The sequence below is a fragment of the Malaclemys terrapin genome, chromosome 12 (assembly GCF_027887155.1).
Source record: "Malaclemys terrapin pileata isolate rMalTer1 chromosome 12, rMalTer1.hap1, whole genome shotgun sequence".
Taxonomy (NCBI): Eukaryota; Metazoa; Chordata; order Testudines; family Emydidae; genus Malaclemys; species Malaclemys terrapin.
In genome coordinates this window covers 13,180,296-13,203,278 of record NC_071516.1, presented here as the reverse complement: position 1 = coordinate 13,203,278, position 22,983 = coordinate 13,180,296, and the positions used below count along the sequence as shown (strand labels likewise).

Sequence of the window (22,983 nt, the reverse complement as noted above, 5' to 3'; positions counted from 1 at the left end):
TCTCAGATTAATCCCCATCTTCTCCAATTTAACTAATAATTTCCCAAGTGGAATTGTATCAGATGCCTTACTGAATTCCAGGTAGATTAGATCTACTGCATTTCTCTTGTCTAAAAAATCAGTTATCTGTTCAAAGAAGGCGATCAGATTGGCCTGGCATGATCTACCTTTTGTAAAACTACCATATATACTTGTTCATAAGCTGAATTTTTTTGATAAAAAAGGGAAGCACCAGAGAAGGGGGTCAGTTTATGAACGGGTATAATGAGGGAGACGTGGGACACAGCCCTTCCCTCCAACAGAGGGAGCAAGGAGATGCAGTAGAGCCAGAAGGGAAGAGGCTGGGACAGAGTCTCTCCACTTATGGCCACGCTGCTCCCCCTTCCCCACCCCCAGCCTCCGAAGCAGCTGCAGCTCTGGGGCTGGCAGGCTGCAGCCATGCCGCTCGGCCCCGCCCCCCAGAGCAGGCTGTGACCGCGCCACCTGGTGCAGCACCTGCTGGAGCACACTGCGGCCGTGCCGCCCGGCCCAGCCTGCTGGAGCACACTGCGGCTGTGCCACACAGTCTGGCCCGCCGGAGCAGGCTGCGGCCACGCTGCCCAGACTGCTGGAGCCAGGGCCGGCTCTAACTTTTTTGCTGCCCCAAGCAGCAAAAAAAAGTGCCGCCCCCCCGCCGAGCGCTGCGCCCCCCCCTCCCCAGCGCCGCACCGCTGCGCCGCCAGAGCCCGCCAACCCCCCCCCCCCCGAGCGCCGCTGGAGCCCCCCCCCGAGCGCTGCGCCCTGCGCCGCCCCCCCACCGAGCGCTGCCGGAACCCCCCCCCGAGCCCCGCACCGCCCCCTGCCGAGCGCCGCGCCGCGCTCCCCCCGCCGCCCCTTACCAGGAACCGCCCCAAGCATGTGCTTGGTTGCCTGGAGCCTGGAGCCGGCCCTGGCTGGAGCAGCTCCAGCCAGGCCAGAGACATCATCCTCTGGCCATCCCCAGATAAGGTGGGAAGGGATGGGATGGGGAGAGTGTGGGGGTCCCGGGCTAGGGATGGGGTCATGTGGGGGGGTGGTCAGAGGTTACTCCACTGATCCCCAGCTTCTCCCCCCAAAAAAATTTCCTCACCAGTTGCTGTCCCGGCCCGTCAGGGTAAACAGCTGGCGTGCCGGGACACTTTGTTTACTTAGGTTTAGATAAACAAACCATCTCGGCCCGCCAACGGCTTATCCTAATGGCCCGGGAGCCAAAGTTTGCTGACCCTGAATTATAGGGCCAGCTTATGAATGGGTCATAAAAAATTTTCATTTTTACTTATCCATTTTGGGGGGGTCGGCTTATAAACGAACTGGCTTATGATAGAGTATATACGGTATGTTGTATTTTATCCCAATTACTGTTCACCTCTATGTTGTTAACTACTTTCTCTTTCAAAATTTGTTCTAAGCCCTTGCATACAATTGAGGTCAAACTAATAGGTCTATAGTTTCCCAAATCATAGACATTATCTGGGTCCCCCAGTTTAGTCCCATTAAACTGTTTGAATTTGACTTCCACCTTGGATGTGGTAATTTCTACCTCCATATCCTTGTTCCCGTTAGTCACCCTATCACTCCCTCTAAGCTCTTCATTAGCCTTATTTAAAACTGAGACAAAGTATTTGTTTAGATGTTGAGCCATGCCTAGATTATCTTTAATCTACACCCCATCCTCAATGCTTACCGGTCCCATCTCTTCTTTCCTTGTTTTCTTTTTATTTATATGGCTATAGAACCTTTTGCAATGTCCAACTCTGCTTGTCTTTTGGCAGTTCTCACTTTATCCCTACACTTTCTGACCTCCAAGAGGTAGTTTTCCTTGCTGATCTATCCCATCTTTTAATTCCTTGTAGGCTTTCTGCTTTCTCTTACTCACCTGTTTGGGATGCTTGCTCATCTGGGTTGGTCTGCAATGCTTCCCTGTGAATTTTTTCCCCTTGCTTGGGATGCAGGCTTCAGATAGTTTCTGCAACTTTGATTTAAAGTAATTCCAATCCTTCTCCACATTCAGATCCTTGAGTTCTACAGTCCAGTCCACTTCTCTGTCTAGTTCCCTTAATTTTTAAAGCTTGCCCTTTTGAAATCAAGGACCCTAGTTGCTGATATATTTTTGTTTATCCTTCCATTTAGTTTAAATATGAGGTCCTTACTACTCACCAATACCAAATCTAAAGTGGCATCACCTCCTGTTGATTCAGCGACTATTTGGTGAAGAAATCTGTCATCTATCATATCCAGGAAAATCTGGGCCCTACTATTGTTAGTAGCACTTGTCCGCCAATCTATATCTGGGAAGTTAAAGGCTCCCATAGTCACACAATTCTCAGTAATATTTATTTCATTAAAAACATTAAAGAGATCTCTATCTATATCCAAATTAGATCCTGGGCGGTCTGTAGCATACTGCAAGCACCTAGCCCAAGGGAACCTCTAGTTGCTTTCTTCCCTATTGGCCTGCCAAGTCCAGGGTTGTGAGTTCAAGACTTGAGGGGGCCATTTAGGGATCTGCAACTTGGTCCTGCTTTGAGCAGGGTGTTGGACTAGATGACCTCCTGAGGTCCCTTCCAACCCTGATATTCTATGATTTTGGCTCAAATAGACTGTCTTATCCATTCCATCACTTCTAATTTCTTTACAATCTACCTCATCATTAATATACAGTGCTATTCCATCATCTTTGCCTTTATTTCTGTCTTTCCTGAACAGCACATACCCTTCAATATCTGTACTGCAGTCATGAGTACTATTCCATCGTGTTTCTGTTATCCCTATATCTGGTTTCACTTTCTGTACCAATAGTTCTAGTTCCTCCATTTTGTTACCCGGGCTCCTTGCATTGGTTTAGAAACATTAATTGTTGCTGCTTGGCTTTGCCCATATTCCTCACCCAACTGGGTGTAGTCATTAAACTGCCAGTATCGCCTACCTGTTAGCTTAATTGGTATAGGCATTATCTTTCCTCTTAATGTCCATTTTCCTACCCACTGTTCTTCCGTTCTCAATTGCAGTACCTTTTCTTACTTGATTTTCCTCCCTTTCAATGTTAAAATCTGGCGTGGAGATTACATGAGCATCTCCCAACCATTTCCCCCCAAGTTTTTAGTTTAAAGCTCTTTTAATCAGTTGTGCCATCCCATGAGAACAGTCCCCTGTCCCTGAATGCCTCCCAGTAATCAAACATCCCAAAGCCCCCCTTATAGCACCACTGCCTGAGCCATCTGTTGATCACCATAATCTTGTCTCACCTTCGTTCTCCTCTGAGGACAGGTGGAATTCCACTTCCTTATTTTTTTTTAATTCCAATCTTTCACATTTTAGCCGATCTGTTATGAAACATCATTCTTTTGTAGCACAGAGGGTAATATTCAGAAGAAAAAACTTTGTGAGGCTGTAGGCCCAGTGACACTGCCAACTTAAAAACCTATGCAATGTTCCTGTTCAAAATTACAAATAACAAACTGCTCCTGGTGGAGCAATAGAGAAAGATGGAGTTTGTTTTTTCCATTGTATGCAGTGTGCTGCTGTTTAAAAGTGCAATCTCTCAAACTGTCCTCACTTTACCATATCTTGGAAGGGTTTGGTCTCTGTAACGTAACCGGAGCTGGTTGCTTGTTCAGATTTTTCACATTTTGCCTGCCAGCAAATTTAGTGGTTTATAATTGCAAAGTTAAAGGCACAAGCAGTAACTTAATCACTTTAAAAATATTAGGGGAGAAAAGCTTTTTAAAGGATCGTCTAATGCCATGAGGTACTATAGCAGTAAGGTACTGGGAGATGTTGGCGTGACAAGGTCGGGTCATGGAGATGCATGTATTGGTTGCAGTAAACGCTGAACAGAAAATTAGTCTATCTTTCTTCCTGGGGCATGACCAAAAGGACTTCTATTTTATCTTAGGTCAGTGCAGATTTTGCTTACTGGCATCTGTCACAATCTGTGAACCTTAGTTTTGCTGAAGAGTAATTTGGCTGCTGTCATGGAAAGAAGACCTCTGTCCTCATGAATGGGAACAAGACTAATAGTTCAGGTGTCTCCCTTGCCTTTTTTCTCGGTGGCTTCTAGTTATTTGTAATTTTAAAGCACTTTTTGCCTTATTTTCCAGATTTGATTTGCTATGAACAAAAGGCAAAAGTTAAGGCAATGTTGTGTATGTATGCCTCCTTTAATTACAGTTGGTGTCTCGAATAATTTTTAATGGAGAAAATTTGAACATGTATGAATGGCTTTTTTTAAAGTTTAATGGATTATAGGGTTGTTTTGTATGATCATCTGAGAGCAGTACTTGCAAAAACAACAGTTCATCCTTGTGTAAGGGTGTCTGTGTTCGATTCTGTACTTAATAAACCTCCAACTGGACTTGATTGTCTTTTTACAGGACTTTTACTGACCCACAGGGAAGATTTTTAGTAACCTCCATGTATTCCCCACTTAGTACAAAACCATATTTGTCTTGACTGTCAAGCTTTCTGGTGTCCCGGCTCACAAATGGCCAAGCGTATAACAAGTTGGTGGTGTTGTAGTATCTTATCCACCAGCAGCTGAAATATGAAATAGGTAGCAGCGGCAGAACTAGTGAGACATCTATCTTACTATCAAAGTAGTTTTCAGTACGTGTCTTTCTAGCGCTTACTTTTTCCTTCCAGGTTTCTTTTCCTTCTGTGTTAGGATTAGTTTTCTGAACCATATGGCCCCCACCTTTGTAATTATGGAGGGGAGAGGTTATATCTCAACAGAAAAATTAAACAGACTTCAGTCAAAATACTGCATAAATGTTCTTATAAACTGATGGGGGGGGGGAGAATGAATGTCTAGTAGACTAACTAAGTTAATCCCCTCTGGAAATAAATAAATTAAATAACCTAGACAGTTAAGGGATTTGAATGGATGGGGAAAAAAGCAGAACATTGGGATATAACAGTATGGGCAGAGTAATATCTTCCAGGCCAGCAGAAAACATTTAATCTTACAGAAAATGCAAAGACAGAAATTTGATAGTGGAACTTCCTTATCTAATCTCTCACTAACAGTTGTCGTTTGTGTAAAAAAAAATGTCTGCCAAATGATAGCGGATACACACAATGAAACATTGTTCTTGGAATATATGTAGGCTTGGGAGGATTAGATATTTATTGGTAAATGTCGGTAAACATAGATTTCACCATACACACACAAACCAACGAAAAAATATTTGTCAATAACAGAAATTTACAGATGGGCAAAGTAAGAAAAATGCTGCTTGAGAACTTTTTAGAGTTCGGTTTCATGATATTTACTTTGTAAATTTTGACATGTGATGTTGACAGTTCGTGTTTTAACATTTATAAAGCTTTCCTTTTTTTAATCGGTGTCTGTCATTAAATTTTTGTCTGACCCCTCCCCCCACATTTCCTGCAACTGTGAAATTTTTAAAAATTAAAAATCAGCAAAAATTTAAAAAAATACTTAAACATAAATATCGGTATTATCCTTTGAAATTGTTTTTTTGCCAGACCTAAGGGTCATTATGGATCTCACTGTAGGTTCACATATGCCTCATGCACACAAGACCAGAATCTTTTCAGAATAGTATAGAGACTTTCCATTGGACCATATGAACTGGAACCATAAACTCACTGAATGTTAAATGTCCCCAAATGAGGGTCAATCCATCCTCATCATCGTATGCACTCATTATATTCCACACCTGAACATAGCCATTATATGAACAACATACCCTCATATCTCAATGTCTGTACTTTGTCCCGTTAGCCTTTTACCCCCAATTGGGGATATTGCAGATTATGTATTCCTTACACCATCCGATTTTCGCACCCCTTGATAATCTGTACGTTATTCTCTGATAACTAGAAACTTCTACGCTTAAACTCTGTACCGTTCGCTTTTTTTAAACATTATCTTAATAACATTTTTAAATCTGTATGCCCCTGTTCCACGAGGTGAGGCTCTTTGCCCCAAACATCTTGATAGCAGACTCTAAACTGACAGTATTTAAACCTGCCCATTGTGTGATGCTTTTATGCCCTTAACTGTCAGGGACGACAAATGCCTATTATGCCTCGGGGAAGCACACATCCCCAACAATCGCCATTCCTTCTTGTCTGTCATCTGAAAATTGAGAGATACAAGGGCTCAAATTACATCTACTTGAGCAATTCACGAAAGTCATGTCTGATCCTGGAGAAGACATCCACCAAATCAGAGTTGAGGCGACTATCCATGGCAAATGCCCCAGTAACCAGACAGTATACCCCAGTTCCAGTGCGGAGAAGAAATCCTCTAAAAGGGCACCCGAGCCACTGGTACCTGTGCCAGGATCTCAGAAACTGAACAGAGCACCAGAACCCTCGGCATTGTCAGTGTTTGTGCCAAGTGCATCAGCACTTACTCTAGGACAAAGAGACCTGGAACATATGCCATCTACTTCAAGAAGTGCTGAGCAGCCAATCTGAACCAAGCACAAGCACAGCTCTGAGCATGCAGTGGAATCATCTTGCAAGGAAGACTTAAAATATTCATCAACGTTGAGCCCAGGGAACAAGGTACCGACTGAAAAGAAAGTGGAGGAAATACTGCCACTGGTACTAATCAAGACCAGCACCAGTACAGACAGTGGCACCAATCAGCAGACCCTTGCTGGTAGAGAGAGAGAACTTAGTAGAGAGACTCATTACCTTTCACACTGCATCTGAGCAGGCAGCAGCCCTACATCCAATCTCCAAATTATATCTTCTGCCCTCTATCAAGAAGGAAACCTGCTCGCATCAATCAGAAAAGGACCCTCAGGGAGTTCCAGACACATCCCATGCCATGCACCAATGCAAGATTGACAATAGACTAGTCAACTGGAATCTGGCCAGTACTCTTATAACTTGCCACTTCAGTCATATTGGCCTTACGGGGGGCCCACCTTCCCATATGTCCATTTCCGGTTTCAAGGAAGAGGATAAAGTCTCTGACATCAGCAGGTTCACTGACCATACCAAGCCCCTCACACCTGAGCTAGAGGAAACTCCTTGTTTTAGGGCACAGGTGGTTCTGGAGACATTTCATTTGCCCTCCCCACCAAAAGCATTTTCATCTTCTCCTGATGGGACAGTTAAATCAGTCCCGACATTGGCTCAAAATGATTTTAAGGCCTTCCAGGACTTGCTTATGAGGATAACTGAAACCTTGGACATCAAGACAGTGGTGATCCAAGAGAACATGCATAAGCTGTTTGACATCCTCAGCACCATCAATAATTGCCCTTCCAATCAATCAGGACATAATATACCCAGCAAAGGTGTTGTAGCATACTCCAGTCTTATTTTCCCTCCCCCTCAAAGTTAGTAGAAAAGCACTATCAAGTTCCACCTAAAGGTTTTTAACAATTTTACATACATCCAGGATCTTTATTAGTATTTATGGTTCAGGAAAAGACAGCTCATCTGAGGGGACTCTGGAAGACGAGAACCCTCCAAAATTGGACCACACTGACACATATGTGAGAACCAGTTACTGACCCTATAGTAATTGTGATTGTTTTAAATGTTGTAGTCAGAGTAGATCCCATGACCCATCCTCTGTCCCTGCTTTTCGTGGTCCTCAGCAGTCACGGGCTTCCAGTTGTGAAGGAACTGAGGGAGGGTCATGGTTGCTCAGTCATTTATGTCCTTGCATGGGAGCACAAGGTGACTACAGGGTGCGTGCATGGCCCCGACACACTGTTACTCAGAAAAGATTCCAAACTTGTGCAAGGCTACTTCAGCATTTCAAAGATCCACTGTTATTGTAGAGTAAGTAACTGTTCTTTCTATGAATGAAGTTGAAAAATGCATGGAAGAAAACTTTGTACCTCATGGAGATTAATTAGTAAATGTACATACAGGGCATTTGGGTTGTAAAGCAATATATAAGTGCTTAGTATTACATGTATTGGATAGAGTAGATCAGGAGTGCCATAGTTGAGAGGCAAGAGGAGGAAAATAGAAACTATATCAACTCTAATGTCTTGTACAAGTCCCACTGAGTGTTACTACCTCCATTATCCTCTTTTATCCACACCACAGCCTTTCAAAAAATTGCAGTTTGATAGCTGTGCCATGTGGAAAGCAAATTGCCCATCAGATGGTACTGTCTCTCTGGAATAAACCCCTGAAAGGGTGACATTATACTTATTTCTTATCAATACACGGAAGTGTTGCTTTCAAGTACAGTTCCACTTAAAATATTGCCCTGTTGAGAGAGACAAATTTCAGAGCAGAATTGGCATAGTTTGAAATATTAGTTAAATACATTCACAGGCAACGAGTCAGCAGAAAAAATGCTTGTGTGCTTTTGTTCTTTATGCTAGTTGCATTTGTAGGGAAAAAAAGAAGTTGGTTTCCTCTTTAATAGATTATGCAAGAAAATTAGGATCTGGACCTGTTAGAAAAAGTCTACAACTGGGACAGAAAATGTACAATGGTACCTCCATTAAAAAAAAAAAGTCCAGGTAAGATTACTAGTGGGAAGAGAGAAATAGTGTTGTAACTATGCAATTTCTGTACCTTTTTGGATGGAATAGGGTTTTGTACAAATTCAGAATGTTCTAGTACAATTGGAATATTTTTAGAATTTGCTATGCAGATTGATACAAATACATTAATTTCTTGTAAATGTAGTTATCTTAAGTGCATGGTTCACCATTAAGATCATCAGTATTTATTATCCCTTTGAAGGGATATACTCGGAGGGTGGTTGTTTCTACAACAAACCAAAATATTGAAATTTATCCTTCAACTGACTATGAATATAAATAGTTTTAAGTGGGTAGCTAAATAGACGTATTAGAACAAAGGTTTCAACAAAAGAATGTTGTTTAAACCTGTCCTAAAAAACATGGTGGCTATAGTTTAATAGCTATGTTTTATGGTCTCTTGTATTTAGAAAATACTTCCGATCATCTACTTTGAAAGAGATTTTCTCCTTTGATTTAGCAGTTGAAGAAAGAGGGGAAAAGTAAGATAAGAATTACCCATATTGATGTAATGGAACAAAGGAATATTGCCAACTTTGTTTTCTAGTTTAGTTTCTATTACAGGAAAAGCAATTTATTGTGATTATGGTAAATGATGGAAATTTAGAGGTGATAAAACATTCATTAAAATAATCTCATTGTCCTATTAAGATAAATTACTAGATAGTACTATAGCATCACATTCCTTCCACTATTGCTCTCTTGCTATTGTTTTTTCCATTGGTATCCTTTGTGCTGAAGACTTTATTAATCCAGATTAAGAACAGATTTCTATGTAAATTGCATTTACACACCAAGAGATGAAAACACTCTTTGGACAGCAAGGTCAGAATCCAGAGGCAAATGACTTTTTGGAAGGAGCTGTGAGAGGGAGCCCCAACCTTTCATGGTGGTTACTGTGACACCAGTGCTAACGTGTCACAGTAAGGCAATATGAATCAACCCCAATAGTGCTTAGCGCTGGTTTGGGTCTACTTAGTGTATATTATCTGCACACATGCAATCGCCAGTTCTGCTGCTTGCAATTTCTTGCCCCTTCGTTCTAGGTTTGCTGGAAGGGTAAGAAAATTAACCCCAGTTGTAGTAGATGAGTAGTTCAATCTATGCATCAGGCACTTTAAAAAAGAAAATTTTATTTCCTTAACTCCAAAGTATATTAATGCTGATGATAAAAATGAAAAGAAGTTTTGGTAATTACATGTAATCCTAGACACATCCTTAAACGTACTTGAAAATAAGATAGTCCATCTAATCAATTAATCATTTACATTTCTTGGAAATTGGAGAGTGGACTCCCACCACAACCCTTTTTCATTAGAGCACTGCCTTTTAACTTAGGAAATGTCTGGTCTCCCTTCTCGTGCCAAAAGCTAATTGAGTAATCTGTTTATGCTACAGCAAAGTTTTAACCTATCAAAACACTGAAACAAAATTCACTTCAAGATGTGTTTTGTGTATGTGTATTCTTAATTTGATACAGTAGTGAGCTTCCCTCCAAGTGATCTGTGTACTGTCAGCCAGTCGCATAGTTTTGGCTTGGTGCTGATTGGAGATAGGCTTACAGGTTTAAATTAAGCTAAAGCAATACAAGGCACTCTTAAACCAATTTAAGTGTGCCCAGATAAGGGGCTGCACTGATTTAAACTAACTTTCTGAACTGATTTGACACAAAATGCTCACTTTTATTTTTAGCTTTCTCTCTCACAATGTGATTACTTATAAGAAGAACTCAAGGACTTTTTGTGTGGTTAAAACCCATGTTCACTCTTTTTAAAGGTCTGTTAAAGGTGACCTTCAAAGTGCTTTAAAAACAAAAAAAGTTTAAGCTCGGTTTTCTTCTTTGTAGTATGAAGGGGGCTTGACATTTTGATTTCTCTCCGTCCCATTAGACATTCAGTTACAGTCTACGTTTTTTTGTTTTTGTTTTGTGTGGAAAACATTATGACTCTCTGGAGAACTAGTAGGATTCTGATACAGGTACCTAGAGAATATTGGAGCAATTGACAGAAGAGGGATTTTTGGTTGCACTGTTCAAAACTATTCTTGTTTAACTCAAACACCTGACAAACAGAGGGTGTCTGAAAAATTCACTATTGCTTAAGGGGAAAATCTTTTCAGCCCTCATTTATACCTCAGAAAAAAGCACAATTGCATGTCACCTTGACATGAATACATACTACTGATCTAGATTAAGTTGGGTTTATATATGTGCAAATATTTAGCTTTCAGTATTGAACAAATATCAAGCATGAGGACTAATGGACATGCCTCCATTTTCCTAGCTGACAAGTATGGGGCAACCTGTACAGTTAGCTGCTGCTGCAAAAATGGAATCGCACTGGGCTCCCATGCAGATACTTTACCTGAGGTGCTAACTGTAGTTTCATTCCTTAGTCACCCTTATGAGTTGAAGCACTTCTGTGCAAGACCATGGTATAATTCCATTTCTGCGGCAGTTTCTGATCGGTGTCTAAAAGTAGAGAAATGTACACAGGAAAAATGGGGAGAGAAAAGGAAAATGGAAAAGGCAGAAGGAAGGAAGGATAAGGATGTGGCAGTTCTTTGAGGAGTGTTTAAAAAAAACGGTACTTTCAGATTTTGAAAAGTTATGTTTTGTTTCCTTTTTTTCCTCTTTTCTTTTAAAGTGTGGTGTTTCCTTTCAAGAAGAAGATGTGATTATACTTAATGGTAATAAAGAAGATGTGGAAGTGCTGAAGAAAAGAATGGAGGAGAGAAGGCTTAAGAGTAAAGTGGGAAAGGTAATGATTTTACAGAGACTTAAAAATGCTTGGAAGTTGAGTGTGTGTAATGAGACCTTTTATGAATAGATCTCATAGGTGAAAGTTCAACTTGTACAAACAGAGATTCTTCATTGATTCTCAGAATGAACCACATTCATTCTAAGCTATCCACATTTTATTTCTTGCTGGTAAGTCTCTTTAGTTCACGTTGGACCCACTGACCTGAATGCTTCAGTTTTATCCAGAACAATTTTTTTTAAAGTATTAGTTGTTTCTCTACAGCATTCTCCTGCAGCAAGACAATGCATTTTAGGTGCAAAATGTTTTCATAGAATATCAGGGTTGGAAGGGACCTCAGGAGGTCATCTAGTCCAACCCCCTGCTCAAAGCAGGACCAACCCCCAAACAGATTTTTGCCCCAGTTCCCTAAATGGCCCCCTCAAGGATTGAACTCACAATGCTAGGTTTAACAGGCCAATGCTCAAACCACTGAGCTATCCCATTTTGATTTTCTGCATACTCTCCGGAAGTGTAGGGGATTTATTCAGTAATCTCCACTGTCTATTCCAGACCAAGTCCCAGAAAGATATCGTTATGCTTATAAGACTAAAGCAACCAACATCAATTCAAGTGTATGGTGGCCACTTTAGCATACCATAATGTAAATGTCAGTACAAATAATAATAGACAATTGGAAAAAATGCAATAGAAATAAATATATTGAAACATACTTTGCAGCTATTCAACATAATTAGGAGTAGTCTTTGATTGTCATTGTGCATAAAAAAAAGTAGATGACTCACTCATTGGACACTGCTACTGGAAGAAAAATATTTCTCCTACACACCTGTGTACATGGATAGTGTGTGCACCACTTTATAGTTCATTATTCTAGTCTGTTTTAAAAAGCCACCTGGATATGTAACGTTGTTCAGAGTGATGAGCCTCTAACAGATATTTATAGGCATGCCCGTCTTGAGCTCAGGTATCATCAGATGTCACCAGCTAAGTAGTTTCAGTCTTGGCCAATATTTGGACCTAATATTCTGGCAATTGGTGGTGCAGTTGGTGGCACTGTTTTTCTAAATTGGTACAGAACCAATCCCTTTTCACAGTGCCAAGGGGCGCCATGCTGGTGGAGATACTTTCCTTTGGATTAGATATAAAACCAGGGTCCCAATCTCTTGTCATTAGACTTTGTGGCACTTTTTACAAGCATCGAGTTGTTACCCATGTCTGCTGACCAAATTACAAGTTTTGGTAATTCTACCCACTAAATGTTCCCCTACAGTTTCCGTTGAATATTGTGGTGGTCACTTCCTACAGTAAATTATGTAATGTTGCTGCTTATGATTTTGAAAAACTAGCCAATAAATGTCCAGAATGCTTTGGGAGTCCTTCAGGATTATGAAAGGAACAGTGTTGAGAGTGAATAGATATTCACATGTGGTTAAGTGTCTAAAGTCAGCAGGGCTTAGTTTAGGGTGCTCTGCTTCCTTCCAAATATCCTTGTTTTTTGTGGATGTTTTTTTTTTTTTTTTCAAACATAGTTTTAGTTTAAACTCTTATATTATTCATAATAGCGCCACCTTTTCTCTCTGCTCACCTCAGTAATTTATAATCTAGCAAATTAATCAGAGAAATAAACAAATCCATTGGCTTCTATATCAGATTAGCTACTACTTGAGTAGTTGCTCTGAAGCAAGGAAGTGACTAAATTTGGATTCAATATGTACACAAATTCAGGACTTTTCAGGAGAGTCATATGTGGTCAGTAGAGTACAAGAATGAATCCAAATGAAAAGGTCCGGTCCAAAGTCAAAATCCTTCTATAACCTTAACTACAGAACTGGTAGGATCCTTGATAATATGAACTGTTTTATGCTTGCTCCTCCTTGCACCTGTGCCTCTCTCCTGCCCTCAGTCCTAAACACTATCTCACTAACCTCAATATGTGCTAAGAACACAACCCAGCTTCCAGCTGACTCCCCCTCACTGTGTTTCATGAAATAGTCAAGAATCATAGTTGGCCTAATGAGTCTAAATTGTTGCAGCTACTTATTTTGAAATAGGCCCCGGGTAGTTTTGCTTTTTTCAGCTGTTTCTGTTTTGCGTCTTCTTTCCTGTTCAAAAGCTAACTAAAATATGTCAGAATGCAAATTTAATTCTCCAGCCAGGGTAATAGGATTGCTTCTTCAATGTTGTTGTGCTGGAGGCCAGCCATGTGTATTTGGAAGGTGTTAATCAGTTATTCTGTGTGTCACTTATCCTCAGTTGCATTTGTTTTTATATTATAGTGAAGCGTATTTTAAGTGACCTTTTAGAGATGGTTTTCTAATACAGGAACAGAATTGTACTTGATACATTTGAGAATCCTTTAGAACAGTTGTTTAAAACAGGTGGTTGCCTATAAGATCTATACAAGTTTCATTCTACAATATGTTTTATATTAATTTCTTAAGCTCATGGTAGTCTTTTTATAAATAGGTTTTAATAAGAAATAATAAACTATTACCATTTTTAGTAACTCACATTTTACTAATTTGTAGTCGTTGCTACCTACTCAAGCCATACAAAAGAACACCACTTATTTTACTGGCACTGGTTTTTACATTTAACTTATTTCCACTCAGTCTGAGTAATAACTTCTGTTACAATCTAATTTTGGTCTTTGGTTGCTGTTCTTTTCTCCTGTGGGTAGAGTGCATCTTGTTCTTATCCTTGTCAAACTGAATTAAAGTAGCATTTTATACAAGAAGTATTTAATGTGTGCTGTATTGCAGCTTCTCCTTGGTTCAATGGGGAGCCTCCTTGGTCTTTGGAATTGCTGGGTAGCAACCATCAGAATATGCAAATTAGAATGAACAAAACTCTTATTTAGGTCTACATTTCAAGAACAGTGCTTCCTCATCTAGCTTCAGAAATTAGAAGTTTCTTGATAATTTTAGTTCTTGAAATGGAGATGTGGAAGGGAGAACCCTGTTTTATGCCAAGTTTTTTGTAGATATTCTGCATTGTTCAAGCCAAAAAAACCCAACAAAACCACAAATCTATGTTCTTTTAATAGTATCAGTAAATATCATTAGGGCTGCATCTTCTGTTCAACACCTCTCTACTTGGTTATCTGGTGTCAGTAACAACTTTGGACTCCTGATTCACTGGAGAGCAGGTAAGTGTGACAGGCTTGTTAGTTGGGCTACTAAAGGAATACTCAATGCTAAAACCTACCCTGAAAATGCAATTTTGTTGTAATCTGTTAGCTCTAATACATACATTCTGTCTGCTTATTGGATGAAGAACTAAAATGTGAAAGCCCCAACTGCTGTCAGGTGATCCATTGTCAGATTTAGTGTGCAGAGCTTTTCCATGAACAAGGACACGTTTCCTATACATCATCCCCTCTCTCTGCCTGTTCTGTGTTTGAAGCAGACAGGTTAATGAAATACACAAAAATCCTGCTTTCTGAAGCACTCAGATAGCGTTCTTGTAAATTTCAGTGTCTTACATGTCCATAACATAAAGATGGAGGCATAGTGAAGAGGGAGTGCTATTTACATCCACATACCTGCAAACAAAATCACAGTAATTTATTTCTGGCTTTAAAATAGTGGCCTTTTAGTACCACCTGCTGGACAAAACTAAGAGCAGCATTTGCTATGTCACTTTTTTCCCTAAGATTAAATCATACTTGTGACAGTATGTGAGCTCATAGATTCAGCAACATATTTTAAATGTTTACTTTCATTGGGATAGTCATTTTTTGCAATGTTTGTAAATTTCTTCACTTTGTCAGCAAATCTTTAAACATCAAATATTGTCATTGTTTTTCTCCGATACTTTCATACAGTTTAAATATATTTTTACATATTCTAATACACAGATTTTTTTTATTTGAGCACATACAAGAGTGGGCTTTGAAAATCTTGCCAAGAGATGCTGTTGAACTGATTTTTTTTTCAGCCTTCTGAGAAATTAATTTCAATTGTTATACTAAGCTTTGTTTTTCAAGTGAGTATCCATATAAGAAGGAATGCCTTGATAAAACTGTAGGAAATATAAAGCAGCTAAACCCAATGAGGAGGTTAACTGAGAAAAATAAAGATTGAATTATATTATTTGTTTATGCTGAAATTTCTTTTGTTCAAAAATGCCGTTATTCATTACAATTGTGCCCAGCTGTAGTATCTTGCCAAATGGTTTCAGTGCTAGTCAATAAGATTACTGACTAGCTGGTCATTTTACTAATAAAATAATTAGGCTTTGTATTTTTTTAAAAAGATGAAACCAAATAAGTAAAAGAACCTGCTTTTAGGCAGCTTAGTTTCAGCCTATGGTTTTCTTTGAGATGTCGCCAAGCTAATCAACTATTATTTTCTATACTAAAATAGTAAGAAAAGTATAAAGTAATTGTATGGAAAGAAACAAGTTCATTGTATAAAACACATAAGCATAGCAAAGGTATTTATATTTCTATCAAACGCACACTTGGTTAGATATCGCATATGGAGATTCTAAATGTAAACTCCGTTTTCTGCTTATATTGTTTCAGAAATCAAAGAAATGTAAGGCAGCAGAATCGGTCTCTCAACAAGACACCCCTGAAGGTAACGTTGTCACAGCTATAATTGACATTTACCTTCTGAGTAATTTAACAAGCTTATGCTTTAGCTTTTTTTAATTCTGTAGATTCTCCAGGACCATCAGAAGTAAAGAGTGCAAAAGATGACATGAACACTAATTCTGGAGAAAGGAAACAGATTGTCTTCACAAAGAGTACAGGTTGGTGTGTATGTTTCAGTTTAACTGGGAAAATTTTCATAAACTGTTTTCCTGTGCTCAGATATTTATAGAGATTCTTTGTTAGCTATTTGGGGCCAAATTTTTGACCAGGCTTTTACCCTGCCTCCCTCTGTATGTGCGCAGAATGGCTCATACATACCCATGCAACCACATGTTGCAAACATGCTTGAAAATTCTAAGGGAAGCATGTGCAGAGTGTTAGAGAATTTGTCCTTATAAAGCCCAGTAAGAGGTAAAAGTCTTAACATTTTTAACACTCCCCATGTGTGCACAACTTTCCAAGGGATGTGTGCAGAGTGCATTCCGATGTTTGCATGCGCACCCAGAAGCCTGGGTCCGACAACTGGGTCCTTAATATCATTCGTATTTTCTTTCTACATGTCTGTTTTACCTATTGTATCTTAATCAGTTCCACTTTGTGGTGTTAATACCATTATTTAGGAGTTGAAGAAGATTGTTTACTATTTCCTCTCAAACCATAAAAATGTCAGCTATGCTAAAAGTAATGTTAAAAACAAACAAACAAACAACAACACTTCCCAAAATAAATGACCCCATGAGGGATTTGTTCAATGCATCATAGAAGAGGATTTAGTGTAAAATAAGACAGGGTCACCTTATGGTTTTCATTACCAATTCCAGTTTTTAATAGGATTTAACTTGGTAAAAATAAATATTCTTGCCCATCTAAGTATGCAAGATTGGTAGTGGTGAGGGGAGTTTATAACATTTGCAGAAAATTTGTTGTCATTTCCCATTAAATCTGAAGAACAACAAGTCTCTTTTGACATTCATTTCAAACGAGACTTACCAGCTTTGGATCTTTTAATAACTTGATTGCTGTTCTGCTACATGTCAGTGAGAACACTGGAGAGTAACTTAAGGACATACCTAATGTATTCAGCAGCAGTCATGCAGTTAAGATTACACTTGGCTACCCATTAGTCCAGAGAGTAGCAGTATGACTTTAGGTAATATATATGACAAAATTTAACTCTCATTGATTTTTTTTTTTTGTATCCAGAGTTTAGAAATGAGATTCAAAATCACATAAGTTACAGTAAGAGAAGACAACATTTTCTGAAGAGAAAGTCATCTAATGTTTGATGAATCCAGAGATAGTTCAATGATGAGCAATAGTGCTTCTGTGTGTAGTACGCAGAGTATTTTCATTATAAGTGTCTGGACCCCTGCCTCTCCCCAAAGAACTACTGAGTTCTTCAGTTTATAAATGATGATTCTTAAATTGATATTTTATCCTAAATTATTATTGCTAGTAGACCTCTAATAATACTAACTCTAATCATGCTTGAAATAATTTATCAGAGCAAAGTAATAATTGCTTGACCCTTTTGAAATGACAGGTCATTAATTTATGTCTCTGCATAAATAGGTTGCATTAATGAACTGAAAATAAAATCCAGTAAGGGAAAAAGAAACCTAGGTAGGTTAGGAGCTGGGTGGAAATTAATTTGCTGAATGCTGGGCCCTAAAATTTCCAGGGATTTATGGGACGCATTTTGATTCTTTCATATATCTTGGTGCAGTAGTCATTCTTGATGGGTATCTTTGAGCTTTTGTTCCCCAGGGTGAGGATAAAACTCTTCATGGAGTTATTTTTTAGGGAAGGGATGGGTACTCCAAATCCACCTTTTGTTAATCCTCTCCAGTCAATTAAGAGGGCTTTTTCCAAAATGAGAAGGCTAAGGTCCATGATTATTTAGGATTGTATGTGCAATTCCTATGATTGCATGCACAAATCAGGTAAATGTACATGCAGATATGCTCCAAACTAGCAATACACATGCAACTGTGCCTAATTTACACATAATTGCAGTAATTATGTGCAGTTTCTGCCAGACTTTTGTGTACACATTTTTTGCTTGTGGTCTAAAGCTTCTGCTTTTTAAAAACCGTGCTGTACCTCCGTCCTTGGAAAAGACTGAGCATTTCTGCCAATGTTTGCAGAGAGGAGCTTCCATATTAGCAGTAAATCCAACACACAAAAGGAAATGGCATCAGAAACAAAGGGATGGGTATTTTTCTGGCTTGAATGAAAAATGATTAAAAGACACATGTTGTTGCTTATCAATGACTTTATCAATGATAAAAGGAGTAGATAGATTCCCAAGTGATAAACATGTCACAAGTGTAGCTTTTGTCATTTGATAACTAATCTTAAAACAATAGCTGAAGAAAAATATCCTCCTCCACTTACTTGCTAAGACCAGAATTCAGAGCTCTGTTTTTTTTGCATACAGCAGTAGATGTCAATACTGTGTTAAGCAGTGCAGCAGGGTAAGGGAGGGTGTACATGCACACACAGTGGAGGGAGACGTGCTTTCCTGTATGTAGATTTAGCTGCCAATTTTGTGTGTGCAGAAAGAGGTACAAATTACGTAAACTAGAAGCTACCTCATACATTCATGAAAGATATTCGTAGCTGTCAGATTTCTGAACCAAGCCATCAATAAACTCATCTTCCAGAGGGGCAAAAATGATTTTTTTAATAGCTTAGGGGTTTTTTAGATTTGCAAAATTAGAGAAATAGTATTTTTGTTTCTTTTCTAGAAGCTAATGGAAGCTCTTCTGCATCAGGAAAAATCAGTAAAGCTTCATCTGGCACCACCAAGAGATCCATTGGCGACAGTCAAGAGAAATCAGAGGCATACAAGTCTATTTTTACATCACACAGCTCAGCAAAACGCTCCAAGGAAGAGTCTTCCAATTGGATTACTCACACGGCATACTATTTCTGAAACAATTGTGTGCATGATTGTAACAGTCATTCTTCCCCGAGGCTTTTTCTGTGTAACTCTGATACAGGGTGTTCATTGTAATCTGATGTTATCTGGTATTATTCAGTTTGCAAGTTGTTTATAAACTTTTGAATAACCAGTGTACTTAGGTTGTTTGCAGCTACTGTTAAATAAGAAATAGATGGCTAAAATCCATGTCTGGTAATGTGACTTATTTTAAAAGATTATTTACAAAAAGTATAATTCTTTAGGGTCAGATTCTGCCATCCTTAGTTACACTGAGTAGTATTTTACTCTTGGTTGCAGTTCCAGTTAGGATTGCAGAATCTGCTTACTAGTAAATATATCCTTCTGTGCTTTTAATGATTACCTACACAATTTTAGCTGCAATTGTAATTGAACTTCTCTTTGTGTTAAAGTCTGAATTTAATTTTTGTAACTTTCTGACCCTGCTTGCTAACAATAAAACCCCCCACAATATTTCCTTTCTTACATTAACTAATTTGACTCTAGTCAAAACCAGTACACGTCTCTCTTAAAGGTGCCGGAGGTCGCTTTGAATTAATGCATGTCAGGATGGAGTCATTTGGAAAGCTCAGTGTGATCTCAGAAATAAAGTAAAAACTTTTACAATCGTCTCCTGTTCCATTTCAAAGGAGAATGGCAGTGGGGGAAATGTTTTGCTATTTACTGCTAAATTATTTTTAAAGAAGGCCCCAAAATCGTTGTTTGTTCCCCCAAAAAGTGTTCTAGCTTTTTTCCCCTCTTGCATTAGAAATACCAAGACTGGGCTCCCATCTTTTTGTTGGAGAACTATGTGGGATAATAGCTTCACACTAAGCTGAAACGTGAGCTGGAGCTTTCTTCCTCTCAACTGAAGTAGCAGAGGCTGGTTTTTGTACACCATTAAGCAGCAATTTGCCTTTAATTAAAACAAACTGATGGATACGGATCTTTTTACCTCAACTGCAAAATATGAACACACTTATTACCGTAACTTTGGATGTTTTGAGAATTTGGAGAAGCATTTCGTTCATCTGGTTAAAGCTGTTTTATGAGCCTAGCACATTAAAATGAACATCAGTGTGTTTAAACACACATTAAAAGATTGGTGATTCAGACTCAAGGGTTTGTGTGGAAGAGAGAAGAATTCTACAGAGGACTCCTTGGAGAAATCAAGATCAAACTCAGTTTTTTAAAAACATATGATTTGCGTCTGTGCAAAGAAAACTGCCTTTAGCCTGTCTGCTTTGTTTTTAATATAAAAAGTCCAGATTTATAGAAAACTGAGTGTCCCTTTTACATTTTTAATGATTTCTGTGCCAAGTAGCAGTTTTGATTTAAGGGGGAAGTTTACAGATACTGTACAGAGCAAGGTATGGAAATATTTGCTTCTGGAATCTATTTTACTTCATATTATTTCCCTATTTTTTAGAAACTGCAAGCCTTTTACCACACTATGGCTACTAATTTCACCATTGTTTTCTTTTTACTCGAGACAGGCTAGACTCTGGAAGTCCAATCTCTACCTTTCAATGAATCCTTCAGTTTCTTCTTAGAATCACTTTGCAAGAATATGGAAGAATGTTTTGATTATTCTTCTTTAATAATTACGTGATGAATCTGACCTCATTTATATAAAAAGCTGTGGACTAAATTTCAGAGACATCCCAAAAGAAGGGCTCACAATATCTCAGAGTGCAAATGTTTGCCCAGCAAAATAGTGTAATTACATATGCAAATGCACCCAATGTGTGCATTCTTTTATGTGGATAAACAGATGCATCTGCAAACTTTGGGGGTGCATTAATAAAGACCATTTTAAATTTGGGCCCTTTGTATCTTCAAATGCAGTGGTAATCTTTCTTCGCACTTTCTTGCCTTGCAGATTAGTGAAATGTGCTGCGACCAAAACAACCGTAATCCATGTTTCTTGATTCCTATCCTAAAGCGTCTAACAGGAACTGAACATGTTAGGCAGTCCAATTCAAATCCAGGTCAGAATTGCCTACCTGAGTGATGCTATGTGCATGTACAGCAAGGCACAGTGACTTGTTCTTATTTTGATCAAGTCTGTCCCTGTAACTTTTACTGAAATAAGTGGTTGCTTTTGTCATATGACCATAAAGGTTCCTGGTAGCCTAGATAACATATCAGTGCTTGAATAGAGCAACTTTTAGCTGTTAGTCATCTTTCATTGTCATGCTTTCCTCTGGGCCCTTTTTTAACCTTATTTGAAATTTAGCGATCCTTTTTAAATGTTGCAAAGAGTCCTGTGGCACCTTATAGACTAACAGACGTATTGGAGCATGAGCTTTCGTGGGTGAATACCCACTTCTTCGGATGCATCTACGAATTCACCCTCGAAAGCTCATGCTCCTATACGTCTATTAGTCTATAAGGTGCCACAGGACTCTTTGCTGCTTTTACAGATCCAGACTAACACGGCTACCCCTCTGATACTTTTTAAATGTTAACTTTCCACTTCCAATTGTTCAGTTGTCTAACAATATTCAATGCTGTTATCCAACAATACCTACAAAATAAAAGCTGGAAGCTACTTTTAGTTGTTTTTTTTAAATGTTATAGCCTTTGTTCAAACTAACCAAGCTAAAATTACAGTAAGTAGTAGGCTTTTAAAGCTACTGCACAACGATGTTACAGTGTTACTTTTCTGTGTGACAACAATTAATTAGCCTTGTAATTTATTTTGAAAAGTGTCTTCCTTTATGATCATCAGTAATTAATTGGAAGTTTAGATGATTTGTTTATACTTGTCTATGTGGTCTTTCTGATTCATGTGTGTAGAATGCAACTGATTATTTTGTAATTATTTTGAGACATAATTAAGCATTATTTCCATGGAAGTTTGTCATGAAACCTACATGATAAGCATTTCAGTTGTCCAAATATGTTAACAGATAGGATACATACAATTAATATTCCAATCAAGTCAGTTTGAGGCTTAGTTGAGTTTCAAGGAAGTACTTATATTGTGTGTGTGTGTTAGTTATATGTCCAGCAATTAGCTTTTGTTCTTCCCATTTTCTGTATGTTTGTTCCTTGTCATTCTTTTCATTTATGATGTAAGCACAAACGTTGAGTTCAGCCTGGTACAATTCAGAAACTGACAGTCCTTTTATCTGCAATCTAATCCTGCTTTGACAACAGGTGAATATCAGTGTGTTCAAGCACCCCTTTTTACCATATGTAGTAGTCCTAGGGGATAATGTTTATTTTATTTTGATAATTTCTTTGCCAAACCGTGTGATGATGTAACTATAAATATTTAGCATGGGAACTGAGCGGTAGAACCCTGCAAATCCGTGGGTATCTGCTATATAGCTGCAGATGGGGAGATCTGTGGACCATTTCAGCTAATAGCAGCATGGCTGCGGATACAAATTTTGTATCCGCGCTGGGCTCTGACGGTAAGAGCCAAGCAGACAGCTGTGAGGAAGCGGGGCACAGATCCTCCACCTGCCCTGGGCGGGGAGCCTGGGAAGCAGGGACACTGGGCAGGGAGCTGCTTGGGCCCCATGCCCAGGGCAGGTGGAGGGTCCGCCACGGCTCCGCACAGCTGCCTGCCTGGCTCTTACAGTGGCTGGGCTGCGGCTCCGAGCCGCCCCCGGCCAGAGCCGGGTCAGACAGAGCCGCACTGGCAGCTGGGGGAGGCTGGGACATTTGGCAGGGGGCGGGGACAAGGGCACTGGGCGGTGGCTGCTCGGGCCTCCAGTCCAAGGCAGGTGGAGGGTCCGCCACGGCTCCGCGCAGTTCTCCTCGACCTGGCTCCAGCCGGGGGAGGGGCGGCTTGGAGCCGCAGCCCTGCCAGGTGGGCAGCTGTGGGGAGCCACAGCGGAGCCTCCACCTGCCCTGGGTGGGAGGCCCGAGTAGCCCCTGGGCAGCTCCACGGGTCTCCCCCAGGCCAGGTCAGCATGGAGCTGTAGGGAGCCGCGGTGGTCCCTCTACCTGCTCGCGGTGCGGTGGGGAGGGTGCAGAGAGCAGCCCTGGCCTTGCCCCCCCCCCCCACACACACACACTCCCCCGGCTCCTCACCCTGCTGAGGGCATGTGGAGGGTCCACAACTCCGCATGGGCTCCCCACACGGCTCTCCCAGACCTGACTGGGGGGAGGAAGAGATGCCTTGGAGCCTCAACCTGCAAATCCATG

General features: G+C 39.8%; 1 protein-coding gene across 2 annotated transcripts in view; it reads left to right on the top strand.

The window, feature by feature from the left end:
- The window catches only part of RTF2 (replication termination factor 2), a 56,827-nt gene extending 37,534 nt beyond the window's left edge, over positions 1-19,293 (top strand). Inside the window, exons 6-9 of one of the 2 annotated variants that reach the window (XM_054046210.1) lie at positions 11,159-11,272; positions 15,804-15,858; positions 15,941-16,033; positions 18,629-19,293. In XM_054046210.1, coding sequence (XP_053902185.1) covers positions 11,159-11,272; positions 15,804-15,858; positions 15,941-16,033; positions 18,629-18,813 — 447 coding nt within the window. In that variant the 3' untranslated portion in view covers positions 18,814-19,293. Of the gene's footprint in view, positions 1-11,158; positions 11,273-15,803; positions 15,859-15,940; positions 16,034-18,625 lie in introns of both variants that reach the window. The other variant, XM_054046209.1, reaches the window with a different exon arrangement.
- The last annotated feature ends 3,690 nt before the right edge of the window (positions 19,294-22,983 follow it).